We start from the raw sequence: 19,047 nt of genomic DNA on the forward strand, positions 1-19,047 counted from the left end.
GACTTCTTGTCCTTCCCATGGGCATCTGGGACAGGGAAGGTGAGGCACGAAGCATGTGCTCTACAGCCACTAATACAACTGAGATGTCTCCACCCTGCCTGCATGGGAACCTCAACAATTAAAAAAAAGAGAGGTATAACTTCCACAAGCCTCTACTAACTTAAGCCATTAATTTTTAACTTCATTAAAATGCAAGGATTAGAAATACTCAAAAGTAAACACCCAAGAAGCAAGCTTCATCATTCTACTAACAGGTCCACCCTTAAGAATGCTGAGTCTTTAACGAAATTGTACTTTCCAAATTTAAAAGTATTTCTCCGTTAGTAAAATACTACATGAAACTTAAGTTTTACTGATAACTACTAGGAGAGAAAGCTTACATTCAAATTTAACAAACATACTTATCGATTTAATTGACAAACCTACTTTAAAAAAAACAAAAACAAAACCAAAAACCCAACAACCTTATGCCTACCATTTCCAAAAGCAATATTTTTAAAGTTAAATTGCACAGGCAAACATCAAAAAGTTTGAAAATGTGACTTCCATTTGCAGATCCCTCTGCTGTCCTCTTCTGCCTCCCTGTCACCTTCCCGTTAGACGCTCTCTCTGCCCTTACGCACCTTCCTTCCAGCTCCCATTTCCTAACCTTTCCCAGCTTTTCTTAATGTTTCTAAGTATAGTTCGCAGTGGTTCTCTCTCTCCTTCTGTATCGCCTGTAAGGCCAGAAACACTGATGGTACAAGAAAGCGTAACCCTCCTAATACTTCCTGTCATGGAGGCCTCCAGAAGGACAATTTAATAAAAAGCTTATCTGTTCCTACAGCTGTCAGATTATTAAACCCAAAACATCCCCGTTGCAAAAAGCAGCTCCAGGGAAAGCCAAGTTATGTTTGGTGCAGAAAAACCTTCAGTGCATTAAACTGACAAATCCATTAAGCCTTTATTAAGCATATGGGAATTGAGAGTATTCTGGCATTTGTAACTTGGCCAAAACTTGATTGCTTTTTGTGGGAACACCAACTCGCATTCCCTGGCTGCCAAAGTGGTCCTGTTTCCTCCTATGTCACAGTTACCTCGTGTCTGCACCAAAGCAGAGCTTTTCATAAGGTTGGGCTTTTTATTTTAAAGCAACATAAGCTCAATTTCCAATAATAAAAAAGGGCACAAGAAGCTCCTTAGGGAACATTTCCCGGTGTGATTTATATACGACGATGGTACAAGGCTACTGAAAATAAGTTACTGAACCGGGGTAGCGCAGGCACGAAAGCATCAGAATTATGAATATGCTGTTCTTCAGTGTGCTGCCTCTAAAAAGTAAAACTATGTTATGCTGTTTTTTACAGGTGACTTTCTGTGTATATCATTAGTAAATGGATTTATACAGTTACGCTACAATCTCGGAGACAAGACAGTCATCCTACAGACCTTTCAGAAGGTCCATGCAAATGGAAATACATGGCATTCACTCAAAGCAGGCAGAGCTGGCAACGAAGGCTACCTGGACCTGGACGGTATCAACATCACTCAAAAAGCTAGTCCCGGGATGAACGCGCTGGACGCGCACACGGATTTTTTTGTTGGAGGGGTGTCCTCCTTAAGCCTTGTTAATTCAATGGCAGTAGAAAATGAACCCACAGGTTTCACCGGCTGTATACGAGAAATCGTTATAAATAACAAGGAACTGAAGCTTACCGTGACCGACCCCAACGGTGGGGCCAACGTTGGTGACTGTGACGGAACAGTCTGTGGGTACGCAGTGTGCAAAAACAACGGAACGTGTCAAGTTGAAAACTCGGGCTTTTCTTGTTCTTGCCCACAGGAGTGGGTAGGGAGCACATGTGAACAATCCATTCACTGTTCGCAAAACAGGTGCGGGTCTCAAGCTCTCTGTATTCCTCAACCTACTTCGGCTTCGTATGTCTGTGTGTGCGCACTAGGCTGGTCAGGCAAGTACTGCGATAGCAAAATCAGGTTTTTTATAGCAAAGTTCATCGGCAACTCCTACATCAAATACACAGATCCTTATTATGGAAAGAGAGACCTCCAGTATAGCCGCATTTCGTTAAATTTTACTACCAGTCAAACTGAAGGCTTAATAGTATGGATGGGAAAAGGTGAAGATGAAGATAATGATTTCCTTGCCATTGGTCTTGCCAATGGAACGTTAAAAGTTGTGATTAATCTTGGGGAAAGAATCTCTGTTCCTCTAATTCATAGCAAGTACTCCACCTGTTGTGATGAAAAATGGCATTTCGTTACTGTAGTTCAAAACCAAACGTGTATTAAGGTATATCTTGATGAGGAGCTAATCCTTTTTGAAGATATTGATCCACAGAGAAAATACACTGCTTTAAACTATGGTGGCATTTGTTATTTTGGTGGGTTTGAAATTGGCAGGGAAGTCAGTATAGTCACTGCAGGGCTTTTTCAGAAGGAATTTGTTGGTAAAATAAAAGATGTTGTGCTCTTCCAAGATTCTAAGAAGATTCAGCTAATGACAGGAGAAGGGTATAACGTTTACGATGGAAATTATGGAAATTGAAAACTGTTGAAGACTCTTTAGAAGTGATGACTTTCCTTTTCCTCCTGTTTGTTGCTTTAGCTGGCAGTGTAAGGCTCAGGAACCAACGTAAGCAAGCGCTTAATAAAATCATCCCTAGCTCCTTTTTCTTTTTAATATTGAGTATTAATAGCACATATGAAATGCAATCCAATGTTTTACTCACAGAATCACTTACACGTACCCTTTAGCATTTATTTTAAAACAATGGGAAAGTCTGCAATTTTTCCTTTATTGTGCTGAAAATAGTTTTGTAGACAAGTAGGCAGTAAATAGGTTATGAAGCCAACTGTCACTCCAGGATTGTTTGTTGCAATATGAGAACAGAGAACTTACCTGTTTCTCCAAAACTATTGAATTTTATTAGAACACAGTTTCTCTTTTATAATTTCGTAATATCAAGGTCAAGTGTAAAAAACAGAAATTGGGGAAGGGAAGAAAAGCCGTACTTGGAGCAAAAAGTGCACTCACAGCAATGTGAATTTTTAAAAATCATAACATTTGTAATTACTGGCTAAATCCACAAAGGTAACAAAGTTGTTCTCCCTCCCTTCTGAGCCTCTACCCATCACATATGCATTTATGTAAAAGGGTAGACCCCACGCCTGTCTTCCCGCCTAATTAGTACACTTAAAGAACTATATTAAGGGCAGAACATTGCTGAGCAGACATCAAACACGCCTGCTGATTTTCTCCAGCAGAGGTGTCCCCTGCTTGACTACATGAAAACTTTTTGTTTTAACCGTTCACAGGTGGAATGTGGGACGGTGGCAGGCAGCCTACAGGTAACTCCTCTTGCTAACAGCTTAAAAATACTAGAAAGTCTAAGAACTGCTTTGCTTTAGCTATGCCTTTCTGGCTTATATGCCCCTAAATGATTAGATCTTGAAATTTTACTAGACAAAGGTTTTGGCCACAGTAAATTGGATTTCCATGACTATATTTTTCATTAATTTATAATCTCAAAAGTAAATAGAGCTCTTCATATACAAATGCAAAACCTCTATTCCTTCTGAAAAAGCTTGGTTACATTCTAGTTCAGTGAGCAATAAAAACCAAATAAATCAAGTTATATTTTAACAGGTTTGAACAAATGATTTATGATGGTATCTACATTTCTCATTTGACTGATGGCTTAGTGTATAAGTAAAATACTTCAATAAAAATAGTAGCGATTGATTCCTATCTTTTCCTCTTTTACTTTACTATTGCTCAAAAGCACGTAATAAATCATCACCTCCTTGCACAGATGTGCTCCGAATACAACTCATCAGTGGGTACCTATCAGAAACAAGTAACTGCTTCTGGGGTGGTTTTTTGTCTTTCCCCAAAGCAGATAGGAGCAGAGACAAGGAGCACAGTACAGCCGGGTGACACACATTACTTTCCGCACACCCATAACTAGTATGTAGCAACGAATGCACTGCCAAGTCAGTTACAGATGACTTGAAGATAACCAAGGTGGCGGGGGGGGGGTGGGGGTGGGTGGGTGTGATGGAACTACCCCGAGATGTTTTAATAAGGATCTGCAAACATCTTTGTGAGGTTCTTTCTACCCTCTTCAGCTGCCCTGGGCCCTCGAGCAACCAGCCCGATGCAATAGAGGTTCTTCCCCTCTTCCCAACAGGCAGCTCACAAAGCCCCCTTGGCATCTGAGACAGCTCCAGATTCTTCTCCTCTTCCAGTTTCTCTTAGGAGAGTCTTTTATTGCCATGTGATGCCGGGGAAGGGAGCGCATTTAGGGTTTACCCTGTTCTCTCTGGGGCTCCTGGTGTACTGCCAGTTCCTCATCAGTGCACGCTGCTTTTTGTGGCCTGGGCAGCGATTCAGTGCAAAGCAAGTAGTGAGCACTTCCAGCTAACACGGGGGTTGGAAGGAGAGTGACCGAGGCAACGGAGGAGACGACATCCTTTATTCCTGTAGCAGCAGGATTTATTCCCATTACACTAAACTCAGATTCTAAGACCAAACCCTGGGCACTGTGGCTGCTTGGTAATTTAAGCTCGTAACAAAACACTCCCTCAAGAGCTGTTTTACTGTAGATCTCTTTGGGCTCTGGAAGAGGCAGGTAGTGAAGCACTTGGCAAACCTGGAAAATGTTCACATATTCTTTCCAAACACATTATTTCGGGTAGTTCTGGCAGAAAGCACTCCCGTCCCTTCCATAGAGACAGATGTGATTTGCATTGCTCCCAGTTTGTTTTCAGAGCGCAAAAGGGCGTGAATGTGAGCCACGGATCGCCAGTGGACCTGTACGTTTGGACAGGTCAAAAGGAAACCTTCACAAGCAGAGCTGCCAACTTAAAACTTACTCCAAAAACCAGAACAATGCTTTGGTGCACTTCTGTGTCTAAATAACTCTGGTGTAAATATTTAAACAAAACATGCATAATGGTAGCAGATGTATTCAATGGCACTACTGCTAAACAGACCATGGGGTTAAACTGGGAAAGTAATTTAATTGCATCATGTTATCACGCTATTGAAGTTTAAATATTGCTTCTTGTTAATAACATACTGAAGATTTTTTCTTTATGAATCCTCTCAAATAGAAGTCTAAGAAACATTACTCAATAAAAGCCTATCGCCCCTTTTATTTGGTGCAAGGCTTTTAATTTTAGTCGATCTGGCCATGAAGCTACCTGCAAAGTATCCAAACGAAATTTTACCTTAAAATATATTCATCATTAAAGCTAAAAATTACTGTGTTGTTAAACTGGAAAGACCCTTCTGGAAAGATGAGGCTTTTCTACAGCAAAGTGTAAAATGCTGCATCAGTACATAAGGTCACGTACCCAAAGTGAAAACAAAACACTGAAAAACAGAACAATAAACCTTAGTTTTTCTTTATATAGTGGAATATTTTTGTTATTTCTGACAGACTCAGCAAAACGACCAGTGTATTTTAAGAACTGTAAGAGCAGGAGACTTTAGTTTGCTTTCAGGTTTGCTTTTTTTTTTTCTTTTAGTTTTGCACCAGTGGATGGCAGTCGCTACAAAATATCAAGGTACTAGAAGTCCCAATGGTACAAACACCCTTCTGCCCTTCTCCCCCCCCCCGTCACCCCTGAAACAACCGAGCCATAAAGTGTACAACAAATGTGGCATCCTGTAACTGAGCCTGCTATAGCCATTCAGCCTACAGCTTCACACCTATGAAATCAAACACACACAGTATGTGAGAAAGTTTTATCATTTTAGAATCAAAATATCCCTTAAAATATTTACATTTTACAGTAAAAAGGATAGCAAAACACAAAGTAATGTACAAGCTTAGGTATTCAAGTTTTTGAAGCATGGAAAATGGCGGGAGAAATGAATTTACTACTACAAATCATATTTTCAAGAATTTAGGTTAAAAATGCTTTCTTATTAAAACAAGTGCAGTTTAAAGCAATAACGTTCGAGCAGCTCAGCCTTCCAATTTCTGGTCACAAACTGCTTCAGATGCTTCGGAAATACTTGAAGAACTAATGAAATACACTCGAATTATTTTACTGAATTATTACTGAATAATTTAAAAAAAACCAAAACTCTTCACACCACTGAGCATATTCTATTTTGTTGTAACGTGTGTGGATTCTGAGGCTTTGCTACAGTCTTTAAAAACAGTGCAATTTAAAAAGAAGGTTATTGTATGAAATTCACCTTTAAAATTATCAGGGCATCTTAAAACAGAAGAGAGCACAAATTACCAAAGGCAGCAACTATATTGCAGACTTGACTAAAGCCAACTTCATCAGCTAAGAAAATTTCTAAGCCTTTATTGCATATTAATAAAAGAAATCTTTAAAATTTTGAATATACAGCAATGTAAAATTTTAAAAAATATTAAACTCCTACTTCTAGCGATAGTTGGTATAATGAAAAAAAGGATGAGTATTGGTACATCGAGCGGTACCAAAACACAGACTTGTTTCTGCAAAACACCAACACTGAATAAAAAAGATGGCACAATCCTAGCAGGCTTGGTTGCTTTTTTTTTTAATACAAAGTTTTATGACATTACTCTAACAGTTTATTTAAATAGGATTTTAAAAGACTGCCTGCATCTTTTTACCGTTTGCTTTTAGTTCTGTCACTGTGGTCCCTGTGTCTGTCTCTGTTCTTTTCACTTTCTCGTTCTCTATGCTTCTCTTTGCTTTTCTCCCTCTCCTTATCTTTTTCATGAGCCTGTTCTTCACTTTTAGGCTTCTCCGTCTTTTTTTCTGGATTTCTAGTCTCTCTGGGGCTTTTTCCATCAGCAGCCCTATCACTGTGTGGAGATCGCAATCTTTCTTTGTCTCTCTGTCCTTCCTCTCTACTCTTCCTCTCTCTTTCTTTTTCCTGGTTTCTGTCTCTGCGTCTATTTCTTTCAGAATCTTGCTCCCAGTATTTTTCGTTGTTCCACTCTTTTTCATGTCTGTCTTTCTTTTGGTGATGGGATTCACTGTAAAATCTTTGTCTATGTTGATCATTTTTGCCCCTACTGAACCCTCTCTCCAAATGCTGTTCTTGTCTGCCCCAAGGATCGCTGTGGCGTCTTTCTGGTCTCCTACTGTCTTTACTCTGAAAAAAATTCTCTGGCCCCAAAAATCTGGATTGTTTGTGAGCCACTGGTAGCCCTTGTGCAATGGGTCCGGCATAGTGGGGCGGCTGACCTGATAAATGAGCTACTGGTGGCCATGGCATCATCGGATTTTGAGGAAAGCCAAAGCCTGGAGGAGGAAGTAGTGGAGGTGGTAAATGAGGTGGAAATCCAAACATAGGGTTGTTTTGCGGGGGGAAGTTATGAGGTGCAGGAGCCTGAAACTGAAATCCAGGTGGATTAGGTTTAGGATGCTGAAAATTTTGCTGTGGAGGTCTAACAGATGAGAAGCTGCCACCTGTAATAGGGCTTGGGACTTTGGAAATAAATTCAGAACGAGAAGAGTTTTCCGTTTCAAAATGAGATGAAGCTGCCGCTGGTCCTCTTCTAAATGAGTTCACTGTTTCAATGCTTTGCATCAGTGCATCGTCCTGTGAGCGTTTCGTATCTTCTGCCTGTGATGCACCTGCATTATCTGCTTTTGCTGCAGTTGAACTGTACTGCGTCTCGTTGGTTTGCGCATCACTTTGATAGAGGTTTAAGCCCGCTTCAGAAGACTGCTTATTCTCTGCTTCCATTTGATCATTTCCTGAAGCGTTCTGTCGGTCTTCATTTCTGCTAATGTCTCCTTCCTTGTTTTCCGAAGCATTAGTCTGCTGGCTTCGTCCAGCTGCCTGTCGCGGGTCTCTTTTAAGATTAATAAATGGTGGTGATTTACAGGTATTAGCAGCAGTACCTTCAGCAGAGCCTGCATTAACATTGTTCTCGTTGGGTTTTTTCCCTGCATTTGATGAGGAAGAAGAAAAGCTGGCATTTGCAGTCCTTCTAACTTCCTGTGCAACGTTATCCTTGTCAGGTAACTGCCTCTTTGGGTCACTTTCTTTACTTTCTTCAGTTTCTTTATTTTGTGACTGAGCAGATAAATTTGCTAAAAATGCTTCAGTGGAGACATCTGGAGGTTTCCCCTTAAGACTCAGCCCTATCAGAGATCCGGCACTTCTTGCAGAACTTGAGGTCCCCACAGCTGCTGCATCCACAGTCACAGTAGCATTACTGGAGTCTTGCAGATCATCCAAACTGGTCTTTGCTTCACTAACTTCAGCAGTTACCTCAGCAACATCCATGTTTTCTTCTTTTGAGGTTGCTTGTTCATTTAACAATGGTATGTCTTCACTGGGATTCGCTTCTGACTTGCTGTGTTCGTACACCTGCCCTGTCGTACCCAGCAGGCTTTGGAGAATGTCATCCACTGGCAAGGGTTTATTTGCTAGCTCCAGAGTAGAAGGCTGGTTTTCCCATCCAACCAGGACTCCAGGAAGGAATCTGAGAGGCTTCGGTGGTTCATGTTTGGTACTTTCCACCAACGGTTCAATAACTGCTGGAACATCTTCTACATTAGACTGCTGAGGTTTATTTCTCTGCTTGTGTAGCACAGTTGTGAAGGAATTAAAAAAATCGTTTTCCTCTTCCTCTTCTAGTGCCAGCTCATGATGAGAGACTTCAGGTTTGTTTGGCTTGCTTTTCTTCTCTGGTGGCAAGTTACTCAAGGTACTTTCAGAAGTGTCATCCACAAAACTACTAGTAACACTTGCAACAGCAGAAATCTGCCTCTTCATTTTCTGGCGAATTATCAATCCCAGTAATAAATTTGGTCGATGTATTTCAATCCCTGTACAAAATCGTAACAGCAGTTTATCATCTCCTCATGTTTTGGTTAAGGCAATCATTTTAACAAAAACAATCCCCATACTCCTGCAATATATTCTAGAAAGTACTCATTTTTGTGACACTTGAAATTTCCATCATTAAGCATAACAAACAATACTTAAAATAATGAAAACACGTATTTCCAACATAAGTTATGACTTCAAACACTGCAACTAAAATTGCTTTAGGAACTACATTGTCCACTATAACTTCCAAATGCAGAATACGAGACAGTTACAGAGGACATCTAGTCACGTAAGAAAAAGCACAGAAGTTAAACATCATATTAGCCTAACACAGCTACAGTGGTAGCAAAGCACAAGAGGGGGGCAAAAAAGTAAATAGCAGTCTTGCAACCACAAATTCTCCTAACCAACTTGTGTTAGCCATACTTCGTCAAAGTTTACCAAGAGTGACTTTCCAAAACGCCTCCCTCACTTCAGGAAGGCTCTGGGTTTCAGGGTGTACTATCAGCTATCTCTTCACTGTGCATTTTGTTCTGTATAATTTAGGCTCTTGCAAGTAAGTTATGAGTTGTAGCTCATCCTCTCTTCGTTTCAGCCCTGCCTATCTCAAAAGAAGAACTCATACACAAATTTTTATAACCAAAATAAATTGATACAAAAGAACTCAGGTGTAAGCAGAGCAACTGACAGCCATTTCAGGACCCTTCCTTCCTTGCCCACCTGTTTTTAAACTTTCCATGTCTTTTTTTTCCCCCTCTCAAGGAAGTTTGGAACACTTGAGAAAACTGGAATCAGCACATTTCAAATAATGAAAAACACTATTTTAAAGTTACATTATCAATTTGGAACTCAGTATGACGACTATCATTGTTCACTTGCATCACTGAATTTACTGGGGTTGTAACCTTCAAAGCTACCTGGGTTAGAGGATTAACGTAGTAAAGATGAAAAAAAAGTCATGCAAAGTAATTTTTTTCAACAACAATACTTTAAAGTATCAGAATAATCTTACAATGGGAAATTAATGTCTTTTCAAAAGAAGCTAATATAATACTATGGAAAACTCATGACATGTTTGAACAGAATTGCTGGAGTTCTTTAATTTAATTTTCTCTTATATCTCTGTTGTAATCTTTAAGTAGCGTTATGACAATAAAGTTCCAAATTCCAAGCCGTACTTACCAGGCCCATCAAAAGGCACAAGATGATGTGGGACTTTATCTGAGGAACCTAAAGGGATGAGGTACAAATCTTTCACTTGCTTCATGTTATTGGCCGCTACACCATAGCGTTTTCTACTGCTGAAATAGGCAAACAGCAACGCATAGGATATCTGATCCTCTTCAGTTACTGGGGTAAAGCGGACCACGCAGATCTCCTGTTCACAAAAAGAGAGAGAAAAAGATGGTCGGATATACTTTTCTATGATTTTTTTTTATTTAGTGACTGCTCTTTATTTTAAAAGCACAATTTAGAGGAGGAGAAAAAGAAGGCAGAGAACAGAGGAGGCAGAAGGAGCAGAAACAGGGCCAAAAGTAATTATGGAAAACTAGAGAAAAGAAATAAAAGGCATTCAGTATTATAAAAAAGAATTACAGTGCAAGACAGAAAAGCCAACATTTTATCAGGCAGCTAAATAACAAGTTTTAGGGAAGCATGCCAGATTCCAACTAATTATTCCCCTGCCCACCCTTAACATTACTAGAAAGCTTTATTTTGTGTCTATGATATCCATTAATACTAGGGGAAGACCAGTATTCAGATCCCAGAATTATGACCAAAGCCCAGCTCAGGAGTCAATGCTGGGGCTGATGCTGTTTAACAGCAAAATTAACGACCTGGAAGATGGGACAGGAGACACTTTGCAGAACTGAGATGACGCCTAATTAGGGGCAGTGGTTGGTAAGCGGAAGAGTGTGGGCAGCCATTCAGAGTGACCTCACAGGCTGAAAACACGGGCTGACCTCCATGAAGGCAAATGCAAAATCTTGCCCCTTGAGACGGAGTTACCCCACGCACCAGGACGCGCCGGGGGACTGACTGGCTAGAGAGCAGCTTGGCATAGAAGGACATGGGGGTCCTGGTGCACAAGCTGAATGTGAACCAGCAATGCACCCATGCCAAGAAGGCCAACCGCACGCTGGGTGTCAGAACCGGAGCAGCCAGCAGGCCAAGGGAAGCGATTATTCCCTCCTACCCAGCGCTCATGAGAGCACACCTGGAGAACGCTATCTCGTCTGGGGCTCCCCAGCCCAATGACAACCTGCGCAGCGGGGCAAGTCCTGCAGAGGACCACTGAGATGGCTTTGCACACCGTAACAATACCGAAACAAAAGGGTAACACTTGAAACATATGAAGTGGTGTCCAAACATTCATGATGAGTTACTGCCTCAAAGGAATACAAGTATTTTCAAACAGCAAATGACAGGTTATGGTTAGATAGTAGGAAAATAAACACCATCAGCTGACATCCATCCCATTCAACATAACCGTCAGTTATCCTTAAGTGTCATGTATTTCACAATGTGCCGGGGGGAGGCGGGGAGGGGTGCAGTGGGGGGTGGAAGAGAGAAGATCTTTGGGGTGAAAAGGATGTATGTTAAACAGCAAGCCCTCAATACATAAAATTCTTACCTTGGTCCCTGAAGCTTTGATTTTTTCTACATACTCCCAGACAGTGTGAGGAGATATCCTGCCACCTACTTGAATACTATCAGGTAAGTCCTATGAGAAAGGACAACAGAAATCTGAATCCAGTGTAAGAATTGTGGTAAATCCTTCATCCAGTATCTACTTCATGCATTTAAAACATATTTAATTCTTATAGTTCTTAAATTATAATTTTAAGATATCAATAGAAGTTACAACTGTAGAAACAAATTCATTTACTTTTAAATTTTGGATATTTAAATCAGGATTTTTCAGTGAAAAGTTAATGATCTGTACTGAACTAGTTATCATTCAATACAGTTCATCTCCACCTTTTTATTTCAGTACCATTAGCTGCAAACATAACTGTACTGGGCTCTGGAAACACTCAAGTTATCTGTAAGATCGAATTGCTATGAAAGCCCCAAACCTATGAAGGAATATAATAAACACAGAACCTTCGCACATGTGCATATATAGACATAAACTTGTTCTTGGATATTATTGTGTTCACTATCCCCAAGTAACAAAAACAGACCTTCAGAATCATTTAGAAACACCAGAGAAAAATTAGGTCTTTTTGAAATAAAGCTGCAGAGAGAAAAGCACATCATATTTGTAAAACAATCCTTTAGTATTAAAGGGTACTACACGCCCTGCACTTCACTGAAGATTTACAGCAAAGATAATCACATCAATAGAAGACCTAAGTCCATTTAATTAGAAAGCTGATATGTCCTGTGTCACTGGTGAGAAAGAACACTGAGCCTTTTGAGTTCTCCAATCTTTATGACACAAAGACAACTATAAGCAGTTGCATCCTTTCCCTGCCTCTTAGACACTGAGGAGAACATTCCATAAACTTTAGGGACAATTTAGTCTTACAACAGAAGGTTTCTGTTCTAGAAGATGAGAAGACTTCTTGCACTGTCAACAGAAACCACCAGTAGATTCTTTCAAAAATTTTTATCGACTAGTTTAATGCTTTGAAATCATAACTGTGGTACAAAATTCTCATCTCTAATTCAGAAAATGGATAACACCAAGGTGGTTATTTCATTAGGAGATTTTGTCCTATCTTTCCCTAGTACTTTATGCTACAGGAGATGCTCCATAATAAATAAAAACAGTTCAACTTTTATAAAATCAGCTCTGGCAATACTGCTGCTTATCCTCAAGAAACATCTTAGACTGAGATGAGAGCAAAACATCTTAAAATATATCAAAGAACTTGAATCCTGATGAACTATGGGTCCATGTATGACAAACTGGAAAATACTTCACTTACAAATACATACCCTAACCTCTGTCCTCCCGCAAATACTTTACTCAGTACAATGATCGTGCTTCACTGCCTTTCATCTTTATACTATTTGTCTACAAGATAAACAAGTTGCTAAAGTTAATAAATTAATTTTTCATTCTTTGCAGTAAATAGAAGTACCTCCGTTAAATACTCAAAAGAGCCAGAAACGGGATAAGCCTTAATAACAAACTTTGCCACTGAAGGCATATTGATAAAACCCTTCCAGATGAAATTCAGGCGTGCCAGAAACAGACTTTCACATTCCACAGTACCAGGTGTTTCTGACCTAAAAAAATGACAAACAAAAAACCACTTTGTTTAGAACCTGATATATCATGTAATATCATGTAAATCAATCTTTCTTCATAAAAGAAATTATGTGTCGCTAAGAATTTTCTTTCTCAGGTAAGCATACTTGAGGGTCAGTGAAAAGAGATAGGCAGACAACCATGTTTCTCATGCTATATTAAGGACCGTCAGATATACAGTGGTGAGCTAATGTGCTGCTTCTTTTGAGAATGGAGAGGTTATTTGGTCCAAGAGTTACTAAATGCTACTACTGAAGAGGACACACAAACACATATAGGTGCAGCAGTCCCAGTAAGACCTTCCCCTGCCACAGGGAGGGGAGGGGATGACAACAGGCTGCCTGCTGGCCTACCTTCACCCTGCTTTCCCAGCTCCTACATTTTGTTGCAACACCATCTGTCCACCACCTGAATACCTGCGTCCCTCTTCCCTTCCCTTGCCCCACAAGCTGGCTCCTCATCTCTTCTCACCCATGCATCGCTTCCACAGCTTCTGTGAGCACCTCCTTCCAATTCCAATATCAACTAAACAAAAGAACATTTTTCCCCCCCTTCAAAAAAAAAAAAAAAGCCTCAGTTTTGTCAATAAAGCAGCTGCAAGGAATAAACTGTCAGACTTAAATAATTTCACAGGAGGGTGTTTCTCAGCCTGGGGCTTCCTTATGGAAAAGGTTACAGCCACATTTCAACGCTTCGCAACACATTGTTACCAAAATATTCTAGGCGTGCTATTAGCGGTTTTAAGCTGGCTGCCCAGCTGTACCAGATGTGCTGTTACAGGAACACAGTAACCTAAGCTTCTTTCTGTCTACACCACAAATTACTTGTTTGAATCTTCAGCAAGCTGTTCAAAAAACAAAGCCCACTGTCCTCGGTAAAGGATCCCACTGTCCTGATAAAGGCAGAACTTCAGCATGAATTCTACATATCTGGAAGTCAATGTTTTTCTAGCAGCGCCCTCCTCAAACCAGAAAAAAACCAGCCTCATAAACTGCGATTCCCTCTTTAGTGGGTAGCAGAGTAGAGTGCGGAAGAAAATGAAGAGAGAGCTGACAGCAAATATGGCAAAACATCAAAGAAGCTGCTGTTAACTTTAATTTCTAGAAAACTTTTGCTTTGAGATTTGAAACTAGCCTGATTTATCAGTGTAAATGCTCTGTTTAGAGCAATTTCAAACTCTAGCTTTATATATACACAAATACATGAACACACACGCTCATTTAATTGCAGCACTGTACATACTACGTTCCTTAATAGCAAAATACAATATAAAATCTATATTCTGACTTTCATAATATGAACTCCACTGCCTTTCTAGGCTTTATTGCACCAGAAAGCATAAGGTAGTTCACTTTTCCCCAAAAGAAAATGTGGTAATTAGAAGCTTGTAATCACAACAACATATATAGTAGTATTTATATGAATGCATAGCATCATTTACTCCAGCAGATAACCCTCCTAAGAGGAGGTGTACAACTTCTTAGTACACAAATGGATTAATGAAATGCCATTAAAAAATAAAATTAATTTTAGTGATGAAAGCTTAACAAGATTAATAACGTGTTTCATTTACAAGTGCTGTTTCTACAGTTTATATTACTTTGGGAGAGGTGTGAACGATGATTTTGATGAGTCTTGCTTATCATCTTCCAGTATTTCTGAAGCTAATATACTTGATGTTGAAGAAAGGGCGTCTGCAATGCTCTCTGCTTCGTTGTCTGACTGCTTCCGTGCCACTCCAACAGACACCTTCACTTTTTTCGCAGAAAGATCATCAGTAGGTGGTGCCATTCGGCCTGCAGAGAATGAATTGCAATGGTTTTCATTTTTTATTAAAGAAGTAAAATAGGACTTCCTCTCAAAGACATGAAAGGTGCACCAAAACTACTACATATAGCCACTGAAGTGGGATAGAATAAAGAAATGAGGAATCAACAATAGCACGTACACCCGTTCTTTCTCTCCAGTCTTTTTTATTTTGATAGAAGTTTATGCCAATAGCCTATCATTTTAATATTGTCTCTTTTGTAAATCATGAAGTAAAATACTCCTTCCACATCTTTGACAGCAAACTAGGGAAAAAACCCCACCATTTATATATTTACTTGAGGTATCCTGAGATTTATGACTGAAAAGCATTATAGAAGCACGATGTGTTTATTTTGACATGCTTTTCAAAATTACCTATGCAGATTTTGCAGTTAAGATCAAAGAGATGATTCTTATGTTGACTTGTGGTGTCTGGAGATGCAGATTCATTTATTTCTTTATCTTTTTCAGCTTCCTCTGACTTCTCAAACAACTTCATATTAGGTTCCTAAGAAAAGTCAAGCATATTTCCGTTAGACTTTTTTCCCCCTCTGTTAATGTTCCCAATATTGCTATTCATATTGCTCAAATATTTAATGGTATTTTCTTCCCTTCAGGCAGAAAACTCTCACTTCAGCTGTGTAATCTAAGAGACTATCACAAAATCTACAAATCCATTAAAAGAATGAATTGGTATTCCTAAATATATTTTAGATAAGATTTAGAATATTTTCCACTATTGCCAGAATTCATCATACCATCACGGACACAGCATGGGAAAAAAAAAAAAACAAAAACACCCAAACAAAACACAAAAAACCACACCCACCAGTCGCAGAAGTGAAAGTCAATGAAGATAAAAAAAATTAAAATCAAAACAGACCTAGTATATAATTACAGGTCTGAACAACCATATTATCTATGAATTAAATACACTGTGTTGCCATGCTTTCTCTTTTCTACCTGAATTTCCATAACTTCCTCTTGTTCCTTTATTGGTGTTTCACTTTCAATTTCTATCTCTCCTTTGTGAGTAATTTTTGTAATAGGTCTTCTTTCAACTTCCCTCTGTTCTTTCTCAATCATTTCAATTGTCTGTAAAAACAAGAAGTTATTTATATTTACTTCCATATAATAAAATTTGGAAATCTACAAAGATAACAGAAAATAGGACTGCAATTAGGAAACGGTCTAGAAAAAAAAAAGAAAACATTCTTATTTTGCAAGTGTCAAGTAGTTTCATAAAGCAAACGCACAAGCAGTCAGTCTAACCTCACCTTCAGTACAGCGAGTAGTTACCTGGCAAGTATATAAAAAAGTTATAAAGCAGACCTCCAGTACTACATTAAAAGACAGGTAATTCTGATTTTCCAAGAGTTAAAGGAAAAAAAAAACCCACACCAACTCTTTTCCAATAATAATAGGGCCAACATAGGCATAAATACATATAGATTTTTATCCTTTTTCAAGAGCTTGTTTCTGAGTACATAAACATAATGCTCTACCTCAATAACAATATTTAAATGTATTATTCAAGTAATGGATGTGTTAATTCTGATCAGCACTACTGCTTTGCTCAGTCGCAAAAAATAAAACATAAACCATTATTTCTAAAATCGCTTCTTAAAGCATTTTTCTACTTCTTAAACCAGAAATGGTTTGTGTTGGCTGTCCCCAATACTTTAAGCCTGCTTTCATAAGGAAACAAGGATTCTATCATTGCTTTATCTGTCTGCCAAATGCCTACAGTTACTTTTGAACACACTGGGAAAACTTCGGGAAAAAAAACTAAATAAAAGTATTAAAGTCTTGCTTAAATAGGAAAATGAAAAATATAGCCAAATGATACATTGCTGTTTATTTTACATGTTGTGTTCCATTCCGAATTCTAGAAATTTTGAAGTATTTCTCTGAAATATTTAGGACTCTTCAGTAATTTTTGAGCAGTATATGCTTTGTTTTGAAGCTGTTCCTCACAGCAGTGGAATATTGTTTTGCATGGTCTGTTTTCAGTATTTGCTTGATGTTTGTAAAATAAATGTAATGAAGCTGTACTATAAAAGATGGGCTTTATATAGCTGCAGAATAAACAAACTTCTCATGCCTTTCTAAGACCCTCAAAACAACTTTGGAAACAGAATAATTCAACAGCTGTTTTTGCATAGGAACTAGCAAAAAGTTGTCATGATTCATAAACAGGTCTAGTTGCAATATGCAAAGAAAAGGTAAAAACCAGGAACAATTAATGCTGCAATGCAAGTCACAGTCTCAAGAACAGCAGCCCACTGTACTGAATCAGTTATCACTGGATATTCTTTCATTCCGAGCACCCAGAATGCAAGAGGATGAATTTTAATATATTCTATGTTACACTACCTGTTCATTGATTTTTTGTCTGAAGTCAAAGAACCATAGAATCATTAAGGTTGGAAAACACCTCTAGGATCATCCAAGTCCAACCATCAACCCAACACCACCATGTCTCCTAAACCATGTCCTGAAGTGCCACCTCTACAGGTTTTTTAACACCTCCAGGGATAGTGACTCCACCAGCTCTCTGGGCAGCCTGTTCCAATGCCTGACCACTCTTTCAGTACAGAAATTTTTCCTGATATCCGATCTAAACCTCCCCTGACACAGCCTGAGGCCATGAAGTCATCTGATATAACCCACAATTCCTAGTATCATAAAACCCAAATACAAAATTCAAACCGGTCAACACTACCCAAATTTTGTGCCTTTCAGTTCTATGAAGTGGCATATGAACACCAGAGGTGCTGCGGACACAAATCCAGATGTTGTAAACTAGAAAACTTGATGCAGTAAGCTGGACATTTCTAAATGGCTGCAGTTAACTATTATCAAACTACCTGCCCAATAAACTTGATAATATATCTAAGAAAAAAACATCCTCTATGAAAATTACACAGCTCCTTATATTCCTGTTTCTCCTTCTAAATTGTCAACACAGCTATAAATAAAGTGTGACTTTCTGTTTCAAGAAAAGTAATGCTCTTAACTAATCTAAAACTTCCTACACTTTGTTCTGTTTGTTGTTGTTTTGGTTTGTTTTTTTCCCTTTAGACTGCTTTTCAGACTGGCAGATCAAGTTTTCAGCTTCATGTTTTCTACTTCATAGATGAATTGTCACGCTCCGTCAGTATGTAAGTTATAAACAACACCAGTTCAGTTTGGTTTGTCCAAAGAGATCTTTCTCCCCTTCTAAGAACTGGTGTCTATAAAGCTCCAGCAAGAGCTTTAAAATCTTGTTGGAAATAAGGACAAAGAAGCCTTCACTCCTGAGACAGAAGAAAGAGTGAGCAAGCAGCAACAAAGTTGCATGGCAAAGGAAAATGCATGGTTTCCCCCCTTCAGGAACTTACTACACTTCTTTCACTTCTGTCCTAACACCACCTTTGGGTTTGGAATACTAAATAAATTAGAAAAGATCCTCCTGATTAGTCAAGAGTTGCTTTGTGCAACATGGATTTTGTTCTCTCTACATACACTTAACCTGAAAACAGAAGTTAAATATGCTTATGCAGTTGACTAAACAACAGAAGTTGACAAATCTCACATGTCTGTTTTCTCTCTGTCTCCAAGCAGCCAGTTCTTTGGAAGCCAGTTCTTCTGGGCTCATTTTTATTAGATGGTCTGGAGTAACCTCTCCTTTCAGCACTTTCTTAAATAATATCTAGAAGAAAGAAGAAAAGTTAACCACAGCTATCAAGACAAAAACCAGCTCTCATCAGGAAACAAAGCAGAGAAGCAACATACAACATACTCCGTACAGCTACACGGATCATGTGGTTTTGTAGTTCTGTCTCACTGTAGGAAGCAGTACTGGATTTTATAACATAAAAGCTTAATTCCAGAGCTCCATTTATTCTACATAACAGAATGTATCTACATATACCCTTAATGATCAGATGTATAATTAACTGTTGTTCCAAAGGAGAAAGTGAGTTTATGCCCACTGCAGCAGTAACTCAGACTTTTTTTTTTTTTGTACAGTTGCAAATCCCCTGTATTACACAGCAGAAAGACACTAGTATTAAAGAGGATGTCTATGCTTCTTGACTGACTGAACTGAATTCCTGTGGGGTAAAAAACCCCACATAATTTAGCAGTATGAGCAAAGGGAAGTCAGTGACAGAAGTTAGCCTTTTCA

General features: G+C 38.9%; 2 protein-coding genes across 8 annotated transcripts in view; one reads left to right on the top strand and one right to left on the bottom strand.

Moving 5' to 3' along the window:
- EYS (eyes shut homolog) overlaps positions 1-3,739 on the top strand; it is an 888,772-nt gene extending 885,033 nt beyond the window's left edge. The window contains exon 43 of the mRNA XM_064448569.1: positions 1,347-3,739. Coding sequence (XP_064304639.1) covers positions 1,347-2,545 — 1,199 coding nt within the window. The 3' untranslated portion in view covers positions 2,546-3,739. The remainder of the gene's footprint in view (positions 1-1,346) is intronic.
- A 1,999-nt stretch (positions 3,740-5,738) lies between these two features.
- PHF3 (PHD finger protein 3) overlaps positions 5,739-19,047 on the bottom strand; it is a 51,454-nt gene continuing 38,145 nt past the window's right edge. For all 7 annotated transcript variants that reach the window (XM_064447849.1, XM_064447851.1, XM_064447847.1 and 4 more), the window contains 8 exons: positions 18,454-18,570; positions 15,840-15,971; positions 15,252-15,384; positions 14,668-14,863; positions 12,898-13,045; positions 11,439-11,528; positions 9,986-10,181; positions 5,739-8,799 (listed from right to left, as the gene is read on the bottom strand). In XM_064447849.1, the coding sequence (XP_064303919.1) occupies positions 6,620-8,799; positions 9,986-10,181; positions 11,439-11,528; positions 12,898-13,045; positions 14,668-14,863; positions 15,252-15,384; positions 15,840-15,971; positions 18,454-18,570 (3,192 nt within the window). In that variant the 3' untranslated portion in view covers positions 5,739-6,619. The remainder of the gene's footprint in view (positions 8,800-9,985; positions 10,182-11,438; positions 11,529-12,897; positions 13,046-14,667; positions 14,864-15,251; positions 15,385-15,839; positions 15,972-18,453; positions 18,571-19,047) is intronic.

This window comes from Phalacrocorax carbo, chromosome 3, assembly GCF_963921805.1.
Source record: "Phalacrocorax carbo chromosome 3, bPhaCar2.1, whole genome shotgun sequence".
Lineage (NCBI taxonomy): Eukaryota > Metazoa > Chordata > Aves > Suliformes > Phalacrocoracidae > Phalacrocorax > Phalacrocorax carbo.